The 10,321-nt window shown below is 41.9% G+C and overlaps 1 protein-coding gene across 1 annotated transcript; it reads right to left on the bottom strand.

The window, feature by feature from the left end:
* Nucleotides 1-524: 524 nt before the first annotated feature.
* TSPAN10 (tetraspanin 10) lies at nt 525-7,217 on the bottom strand. The gene is made up of 3 exons (XM_073606877.1): nt 7,022-7,217; nt 4,020-4,636; nt 525-864 (listed from the first exon to the last, which is right to left on the bottom strand). Exons 1-3 carry the CDS (start codon nt 7,115-7,117, stop codon nt 558-560), a joined length of 1,020 nt encoding a protein of 339 aa, XP_073462978.1. The 5' UTR covers nt 7,118-7,217; the 3' UTR covers nt 525-557.
* Between the last annotated feature and the right edge of the window lie 3,104 nt (nt 7,218-10,321).

Here is a 10,321-nt window from a genome sequence, read left to right as displayed (position 1 = left end):
GTGTAAAAGGGGGCACCAATGGGGACACCCGATATTATGGAGGACACTGATGGGGACAGCTGATGTAAAGAGGGACTCTGATGGGGACATCTGATATTATGGATGACTCTGATGGGGACACCCGATGTAAAGGGGGACTCTGATGTATAGGGTGATGCTGATGAGGGCACCTGTTGTAAAGGGGGGCAACTGCTGTAAAGGTGACTCTGATTGGGACCCCTGATGTAAAGGGGGGCACCGATTGGAACATCTGATGTAAAAGGGGGCTCTGATGAGGACACCTTATGTTAAGTGGTTTTATTTTCTATTACTTGAAATCTGAATGGCCTACTGTGATGGGCACAGTTTTATCTAGCAGTAATGATACATAATGACCTGATAAATGGTTATTTACAGTTCTGTATTACTAACAGTTTAATTTTTCAGTTTGTTTGCACCCCCAAAAAAAGTAATTTGTGTAACTTTAAAAAAAAAATGAATATAATAAAATAATAATAAAATGAATCTGCAGCCACCATATGTCAGTTGTAGTTTAATGAAAAGGTAACAGGAAACTTTCAGTACAGAGATTTGATCACCTCGATCTCTCGCATCACTCTTTGGGCGCAGACCAGGAAGACGAGTTCGATGGCGGTCAGCAAGGCGTAAACCGCCGCAATATCCCAGATCCTGCTGTGAATCCAGAGGACCAGTTGCGGAATGCAGCCCCCCAGATAGATGAGGCTGCTGGCTGCGATTTCTCCCATCCCCAGAGCACCGAAGCCGCACTGAGAATTGGGCACCGTGCCGTTCTGCAGCGGGTCGATGCAGCAGGAGTACGGCACGCCGCAGGCGTTCGCCCCGGGAGACGAGCAGTTGAAATACCTGAAATTAAATAAAAAGAACAATATATTTAAAGTGGGATTCTGGGTAAAATCGAATATGACATATGATGCAGATTTTGTTTTCTGAGTCTTTCCTGTTTTAAAATTAGCTGTTGATCCTGCCAGTAGATCTATTTTTTCCCCATTTCCTGTAATAAGGTGACCACGCTTTTTACTCAGAAGGAAAGTCATGCAGCAGTGTTGTCACCTTGTGAATAGGATGTGAAGATGTCCAGAAAAAGTGACAGTTACAGGAACTGGGACAAACTACAGAACATTCCCGGGGGCGAGTACAAAGGTCAGGTTTTATACATAGAATTTAAACCTTTTTCCAAAGAATTTAAACCTTTTTCCAAAAAAAAAAAACTGTTGCTGCAACTACTTGAAAAGTGTTAGTTGAAGATGGGATTTAATTTACTTGTCTCCTAATTAAAGTCCCAATTAACATTTTAAAGGGAGTGTCAAGATCCCTGCCAGCATGCAGTAGAGAAGGACCCTCACTCTGTATGGAAGCAGCGGTCTCACTGCAGAGGGTCTGTCACAACCCCTGCTAAGCTAGAGCTTTGTAGCTATAGGTTTGTCTCAGCAGAGAAGGGGGGTGTTTTGGACCTCTGCAGAGAGACCACTGCTTCCACACAGAGAGGAAGGGTCCTTCTCTGCAACATGCCAGCAGGGGACAGGCTTCTCTACTCAGCCCCTGTGGCCGCTTTTAGAACACCTTTTTTTTATGCACCTGGAATGTATTGAGTGGATTTAAAGCGGCATTAAACCAAAAGCAAACATATTATAGCTTACCGATCCTTAGAGGTGACGGCTGCATTCGTTTTCTTTTGTTAGGATCTATTTTTGCTATTTTCATCTGGTGATCCAGCCAGTAAGTCTGGTTTTTCAAAAGAACAAGCTGTCCTACAGATGTAGCAGTTAGAAGGGATGAGACAAACCATTTCCTACTGGCAGGGGTGCTTACAATGATCAGCTTTTGTTTATTGATGTAAAACCTTTATCCCCAAAAAGGAACAAAAAACTGTATGAGCTGAAGTTTGACTTCAATTTGTTAGTGTAGCTAAATCTGCTAGTCCATTTTAACCCCCCCCCCCCCCCCCCGACAATGCTGTCCAAAAAAGGTGGCCCCTGTACTCCTTCCTCCAGAGTGGGGGGGGGGCTCTAATAAAGGAGGTGTGTTACTGGCCAGATCAACAGGTAAAAACAGAGGGGGGGACCTAAAAGAAAGAAAAAGAAAAAACTAAAAAGGAAAAAAAAAAAAAAAGAAAACCAATGCATCCGCCACATCTAATGATTGGTAAGCTGCAGTATATGACATTTCTGGTTTTGGGTTTAATACCGCTCAATTGGGCTTAAGGGTTGATTTACATCTGTACGTTGTGTTACTGCAACATCCGGCAATCCACATTACATAGGTTGATGTGTTGGGTTTGCATAGTGTACATAGCGGTCCACGGATTATTCTCAGGCACACGTGGGGGTCCATTTATAAAACACTTGTGTAATCTGAACTAAAATTTCCCAATATTTCTTCAAACAGATTAACCCCTGTATCATCGGCTCCATCTAGTCGCCAAAATGCAGTAAAAAGTTTTCTGAAATACCCAATTAGAAAATGTGCAGCAGATGGGCCACTAGATGGCGCCGATGATACAGGAGATAATCTATTTAAATAAAAACCACCATAAGAAATGTTATTCTGTTACTGAAGTTCACTGACAAGTATTATATGAATATAGAGTTTAATGTACAATAGGAATTGCTATATTTATATATAAATATATACTCCATTCAAGAACAGCTTAATATATTTTGTTATTCCTTTTTGTAGAAATTACTTTGATTGTACATTTTATGGCATATGTCAATAAGCTTTTTGTACTATTTCTTTGTACCAAATAAAAAAAAGTTTGTAAAAAACAAAAAAACAAATGTTATTCTGTTTGCATTTTTTTTTTCTGACATGAAAATAAATGTGGTATAAATAGACCCCTTAAAGTCCAAAAGACCCCTAAAAACTAATTTACGATATAAAAATTAGGGTGTCACATTCCTAAACCCCCCCCCCCTCCACTCTCAAACTGCCCCACCTTACTAAACATGTGCACTGACAAAAAAATTGTTCATTCATTTTTTTTTTTTTTTTTTTTTTTTTCATTTTTCAGGTCATTCATTTTGATGGCAATTCGTAAATTCGAAAGCATTCATAAAAATTTGTAAATTTAAAAAAAAAAAAAAAAAAAAAAAAAAATAGTAATAATTTGAAAAACATAAATAAATCAGAAATTTGGAAATTATAATTAACTAACTTAAACTATTCAATTATAATAATATATATAATAATATAATAGTGGGTCTGTCAGTAGGGGGTGGGGCGGTAGTTGGGGTGAGGGAAAGGGCAGTAGGTGGGGAGGGGGGGTGGGGTCAGTAGTTGGGTGGTGAAGATCTGGGGGGGGGGTGTTGATAGGTGGAGGGGGCGGTTACTGGGGTGAGGGAAAAGGGTAGTCGGTTGGTGGTGGTGGTGAAGATCTGTGAGCAGGGGCGGTGATTGGGGAGGTGGGTTGGTCAGTGGTGGGAGGAGGCAGTAGCTGGGGTGGGAGAAATGGCAGTAGGTGGGGGATGACCATCAATGGTGGGAGGGGGCGGTAGTTGGGGGATGGCCGTCAGTCAGTGCGGGGGGGGGGTGAGGGTTGGTAGTTGGGTGGTGAAGATCTGTGAGCGGTGTCCGGGGGAGACGGGGGGGGCTGTCAGTGGTGGGAGGGGCAGTAGTGGGGTGGGGGAAAGGGCAGTAGGTGGGGGTCTCTTGGGGGGGGGGGGGGGCGGCAGGTAGTTGGGTGGTGAAGATCTGTGAGCGGTGCCCGGGTGAGACGGGGGGGCTGTCAGTGGTGGGAGGGGCAGTAGTTGGGGTGGGGGAAAGGGCAGTAGGTGGGGGGTCTCTTGGGGGGGGGCGGCAGTTGGTGGGGTTTGTATTGCAGTGTGGGGGACTGGCTCTGTGAGTGTCCCATTGCCAGCCTTCCCCCACCCCAGAGGAACTGACTGCTGGGTCTGGAATGCCCGGGCCTTTTTTTGTCCCAGTCTAGCCCTGGTTACCACCGACAATACTGGTGACTAGTCCTTTGGCAGCTGTACCCTCAAAGCAGCTTTGACACTTACAGATTGACAGCCCAGTCTTGGTATGTCTGCACTCCGCAGCACTCCATGCCCAGCTGGACCTCATCTAGTATGAACTTCAGGTCGGAATCATCTTGGTATCTGCTCATGGCGACCAGCATGGTGCTCTTCAAGGAATCTTGGATCTGCTGCTGAAAACAAAGGACCATGATGGCCACCAAGCACTGCGAGACTATCAGAACCATTATCCCAACAAGGAAGGTCCTGAGAAGACAAGTGTTCTCCCTGATAAACCCAACACACCCGGAAAACGATAAGGCGCATGTTAATAGGCCTACGAGCACGAACGCCAGCATGGGGTCGGTGCCTAGGTATCCAATCTGTTCGCCCACCAAGGACTGCTTGGTAGCGAGGCCCCAGAAGCCGATACACAGGATGGCCAATCCCAGGGTGAAGATGGCAGAGTTGACACAGAACATAAAGTATTTCATGAAGGGGACGAACGGGTCAGGGCGGTAGGTGAACAGTAGTAATTGTTCTTTTCGGGGACCAGGGTCAGAGGTCTCCACATTTTCTTCATCACCGGTATTATGGGTGTAGTACTGGAATCCACGCCTGGTCTCTTGGGCATGTTCTGGCTTCCGTTGTCCAACAGCATTCTGTAGAAGGAAACCAATAAGAACCATGGTCAGTGGAGGTGACACATATATTATTGAACTCCCAATATATATTATTTTCTCTCAAGGGCTCCATCAGCATTGTGTACACCTGAGCTCCTGGCGCCCCCTACCTGCTGTGGTTATTAAAGGCCAACTACATGTTCAGAAAAAAACGACCTGACCGCCCCTTCCCACACAATTCTAACTATACTCAGTCTGTACGGCTAGTGACCTGGTCCAGAAGCCACAGCCTATGCTGGTCCTTTTCTCAGCTGCGCGTTACTGCACATGTGCTGCCTATTATCCATAATACCCAATAGAAAAGCCTTCTCCTTGCAGGTTACTGGAATGTACTTTCCTGGTGCCTTCATGGCAGCATAGGCATGGATAGGCACCAGGAAAGTAAAATTACGGAAAGGGAAGTATTCAATTTTCCACTATAGTTCCCCTAGAAGAGACAATCTTACTCTACAGGACAGGAAGTGAAATCTCCCCACCATGGTGCACAAACCAACAAAAGGGGTTCTATCTATTCCCTACTCCATCCAAAACTAAAATAAATAAAAGTTTGGCTTTAGATCCACTACAAAAGATACATTGTATTGTAGCCACCGTCCCCTTGCACAAGGATACATGGTATTGTAGCAACAGTCATCCCATATAAGGATACATTGTAGGGATAGTCACCTTGGGGGGGGGGGGGGGTATATTGTAGGGACCTTGGATAATGATACATTGTATTGTAGCAACAGCCACCCTGTATAAGGATACATTATAGCCACAGTCACTTTGTATAATGATACATTGTATTGTAGCGACAGTCGCCCTGTATAAGGATACATTGTAGGGATAGTCACCTTGGGGGGAATACATTGTAGGGACAGTCACCTTGGATAATAATGATACATTTTATTGTAGTGACAGTCACCCTGTATAAGGATACATTGTAGTGACAGTCACCCTGTATAAGGATACATTGTAGCGCTAGTCACCTGGAGGGGGTGGTAAAATACCTTGTAGGGACAGTCACCTTGGGGGGGGGGGATATATTGTAGGGATAGTCACCGTGGATAATGATACATTCTATTGTAGCAACAGTCACCTTGTATAAGGATACATTGTAGTGACAGTCACCCTGTATAAGGATACATTGTAGTGACAGTCACCCTGTATAAGGATACATTGTAGGGATAGTCACATGGGGGGGGAGAAAATATATTGTAGCGACAGTCACTTTGGATAACGATACATTGTATTGTAGCGACAGTCACCCTGTAAAAGGATACATTGTAGCAATAGTCACCTGGGGGGAGGAAGGATATATTGTAGCGATAGTCACCCTGTATAAGGATAGTCACCTGGGGGGGAAGGATACATTGTAAGCGATAGTCACCTGGGGGGGAGGAAGGATACATTGTAGCGATAGTCACCTGGGGGGGAGAGGATACATTGTAGCGATAGTCACCTGGGGGGGGTGGGGATACATTGTAGCGATAGTCACCTGGGGGGGTGGGGGATACATTGTAGCGATAGTCACCTGGGGGGGTGGGGGATACATTGTAGCGATAGTCACCTGGGGGGGGGGATACATTGTAGGGACAGTCACCTTGGATAATAATGATACATTGTATTGTAGCGACAGTCACCCTGTATAAGGATAGTCACCTGGGGGAAGGATACATTGTAGCAAAGGTCACCGGCGGGGGGGGGAATACATTGTAGCGACAGTCCCTTTGGAGAATGATACATTGTATTGTAGCGACAGTCACCCTTTGGAGAATGATACATTGTATTGTAGCGACAGTCACCCTGCATAAGGATACATTGTAGCGACAGTCACCCCTGCATAAGGATACATTGTAGCGACAGTCACCCTGCATAAGGATACATTGTAGCGACAGTCACCCTGCATAAGGATACATTGTAGCGACAGTCACCCTGCATAAGGATACATTGTAGGGCCAGTCACCCTGTATAAGGATACATTGTAGCGACAGTCACCCTGCATAAGGATACATTGTAGGGACAGTCACCCTGCATAAGGATACATTGTAGCGACAGTCACCCTGCATAAGGATACTTTGTAGCGACAGTCACCCTGCATAAGGATACATTGTAGGGACAGTCACCCTGTATAAGGATACATTGTAGGGACGGTCACCTGGGGTAAGGATACATTGTAGGGACGGTCACCTGGGGGAAGGATACATTGTAGTGATGGTCACCTGGGGGAAGGATACATTGTAGTGATGGTCACCTGGGGGAAGGATACATTGTAGTGATGGTCACCTTGGGGAAGGATACATTGTAGTGATGGTCACCTTGGGGAAGGATACATTGTAGGGATGGTCACCCGGAGGAAGGATACATTGTAGCGATAATCACCTTAGGTAGCAATGCGCTGGACTCGTCGGGTTCTGTCGCAGAATTTCGGGAGAACAGACAAAGTTTCTGGAGGAAGGGAAGGATTTTCCCTCCCATCTTCTCAGGTCATAGAGGAAAACAGAACTTCAGCTCCTTCCTCCATCCCCAGCAATGTGATCAGCAGACTCGGGTCATCCACTCATCATGTGAGCCTGGCTCCCAGTGCAGCCCAATTAAATCTCCTTCGCTTAACCCCTTCCTTCCCGACACTTGTCCTATTCCCCAAATCCCTGTATACTGATGGAGGCGTTTAGAATGAAAAGAGTGATAGTGATGTGCAATCAGATTTCCCTGTTCATCAATTTCCAGCAATTATATGTCTACTAACAGTATACGGTGGTGGTGGTGGTGGGGGGGGTAATTTTACAGAGTGCTGATTGGTGAGCTGTCACTAGGGGGTGCTGCAGGACTACATGCACTGTAGTAATTACTGAGGGCTCATTCACACCTGTCCATTGAGCTGCACTGATTTGCATTGATTGATGCAAGGTCCATTGTTCTCTATTTGCCCTGTTTACACCATACAGGTAAGTTACATAGTTAGGTTGAAAAAATACACAAGTCCATCGAGTTCAAGCAAAAAAATAAAAATAAAATGAAAATAAATCATACAATTCCATATGCACAATCCTACACCCACAGTTGCGGTATGTAGGATAAAAATGCGACACACAATAGCGCGACAGTGTGTCTGCCGCAAAGCACTGCTGTGTACAGAGTTGCATGAAAAGTTTGTTGTCTTTCAATAAAGTTAAAAAAAAAAAAAGACATAAACATTGCAATGTGTTACAGCACTTCACAGTGCGGGTGCACAACGCACAGCAGAGGGCGCTAATCATGCACCAACATAAGGCAGAAAGATCTAAAGAAGTATATTTTTCGCTTAGTCAAAAGAACCTGTGCCACCCTGCAGATAAAGTAATGCCCGACTCTTGTCAATTTTTAATATTAATATTGGGCATCAGGCAGGGCAAGAAAGATAAAAAATCAGCTCCTGGTGCAATACTCATCCTCAGTTTCAAGAGCTGTCACCTGTAATAACTGCTTTTTGCCACAAGATGTCCTCAGTCTTCCAGTATAAAATGACACCCTTTGTCATTCAACTGAAACCATTAAAATGCAGGGTGTCGTGGCCCCGCCCCCCTTTCCCCTCAAAGCACCTTCACAGCAACCCTTGCAGAGAGTGGTGCTGATGTGACATTAAGGCCGCTCTCTGCTTCGAAAAACTATGAATGAGGGGCGCTGTGGCGACACCTTGAGGGGGGGGGGCTATGACATCCTACATTTAAGGTTCTATATAAAGGAAAAACTACTGCGTGGATATGGGGGACAATCAGGGTGCTATACCTGGTGTTGGCTTTAACAAAGTTTGGAATTTCCTTTGCACAAGATTGGTGGATTAAAGCGAATGGAGTTTCAATTGAAATAATTACTATGTGAGTAATTTAATCTGCCAAGTATAATTTTTGGCACCCCCTCCCATATAATAAGGATCCAATGCTTGTTTGGTCTAGGGGGGTTAACAGAGGGTTAGTGATGGGTGAATCTGCCCAGGTTTAACTTGCCAACGGTTCAGTGAATAGACATGCGCACTGCCAAAAAATGTGTTCGTTTTCATTTATGTTCCATTTGTTTTTGTTTTTTTGTTTTTTTTTTTCCCCGGGTCATTCGTTATGATCAAAATTCGTTATTTTGACTAAATTCGTAACTTCAGAAAAGTTCGAATTTCGAAATCCGAAAATTCGAGAATCCGAAAATGTGAAAATTTGGAAATTCGAAAATCTGAAAATTCGAAAATTTGGAAATTGGAAAATTCTAAAATTCAGAAAATTTGAAAATTCAAAAATCTGAAAATTTGGAAATTCGAAAATCCAAAAATTCAGAAATTAGAAGATTCAGAAAATTGAAAATCAGAAAATTTGAAAATCTAAAAATAAGAATGTGTTCATTTTCATTTATGTTCCATTTGTTTTTGTTTTTTTGGTTTTTTTTTCCCCGGGTCATTCGTTATGATCAAAATTCGTTATTTTGACTAAATTCGTAACTTCAGAAAAGTTCGAATTTCGAAATCCGAAAATTCGAGAATCCGAAAATGTGAAAATTTGGAAATTCGAAAATCTGAAAATTCGAAATTTGGAAATTGGAAAATTCTAAAATTCAGAAATTTGAAAATCCAAAAATCTGAAAATTTGGAAATTCGAAAATCCAAAAATTCAGAAATGAGAAGATTCAGAAAATTAAAAATCAGAAAATTTGAAATCTAAAAATAAGAAAATGTTCGTTTTCATTTATGTTTCATTTTTTTTTGTGTCATTCGTTATGATTGAAATTCGTTATTTTGAATAAATTCGAAAATCTGAAATAACTAAGTAACTAATAATAACTATTACTAACTATTAAATTATAGGTATTGGAATTTCCTTTCAAATTTGGCTATTAGTGAACGTAACGAATACGAATTTATACGAAATAACGAATGCCGCACCTAAACGAATGGAACATAACAAGTTAATAATAATAATAAATAATAAAAAGTTTTTATTGTTATCATAATTATTATTATTTTTAGTTACGTTCCATTCGTTTAGATGCGGCATTCGTTATTTCATATAATTGGTAACTTCGCATAAATTTGTATCCATTACGTTCATTAACAGCCAAATTTAAAAGGAGATTCCAATACTTATAATTTAATAGTTAGTAATAGTTATTATTAGTTACTTAGTTATTTCAGATTTTCGAATTTACGGGTTTTCGAATTTTCGTTCCTATTTTCTGATTTTCTTTTATATTTTCGTTCTTTTGAATTTTCGTATTTTTGTTCTGATTTTCGGATTTTCGAATTTACGAATTTTCTAACTTCCGATTTTCGAATCTACAAAATTCAGAATTTCGTAAAAAGTCGAAAAAAGGTTTTCGTTAATTCCAATATTTCTGAATGAACAAATTTGTCCAATTTTGTAAAAAAAACTAATTTGGAACGAAACGAATTGCACATGTCTGTCAGTGAATCATGTTTGAACTTTGGTGAACTTTTTCTATCATTGGTCAGATTACACACATCAATAGCACCTGAACAAGATTCATTTGGGGATTTTTTGTTTTTCTCAAGTCTTGTGTTTTGTATGATATGTCTGTATTTTTCAAGATGGAAAAAATTTAATTAAATAAAACCTGATTAAAAAAAAGGCTCTTTTAATGTAACATTGACAGATGATTTTTAATCAACAGTAAAAGACTGTGAGATTAAAAATGGCTGTC

The sequence above is a fragment of the Aquarana catesbeiana genome, linkage group LG12 (genome assembly GCF_042186555.1).
Source record: "Aquarana catesbeiana isolate 2022-GZ linkage group LG12, ASM4218655v1, whole genome shotgun sequence".
Taxonomy (NCBI): Eukaryota; Metazoa; Chordata; class Amphibia; order Anura; family Ranidae; genus Aquarana; species Aquarana catesbeiana.
The sequence above is the reverse complement of the archived record's forward strand: the minus strand, read 5'-3'. Positions and strand labels throughout refer to the sequence as shown.

Bases quoted from the DNA above. Each gene is read 5' to 3' on its own strand.
- TSPAN10 (XM_073606877.1), bottom strand. From the start codon at position 7,117: ATGGGAGGGAAAATCCTTCCCTTCCTCCAGAAACTTTGTCTGTTCTCC. The intron at 4,637-7,021 runs GTGATTATCGCT...TTCCTTCTACAG, and splicing joins CCAGCGCATTGCTACCTAAG to AATGCTGTTGGACAACGGAA. The intron at 865-4,019 runs GTAAGTGTCAAA...ATTTAATTTCAG, and splicing joins CAAGACTGGGCTGTCAATCT to GTATTTCAACTGCTCGTCTC.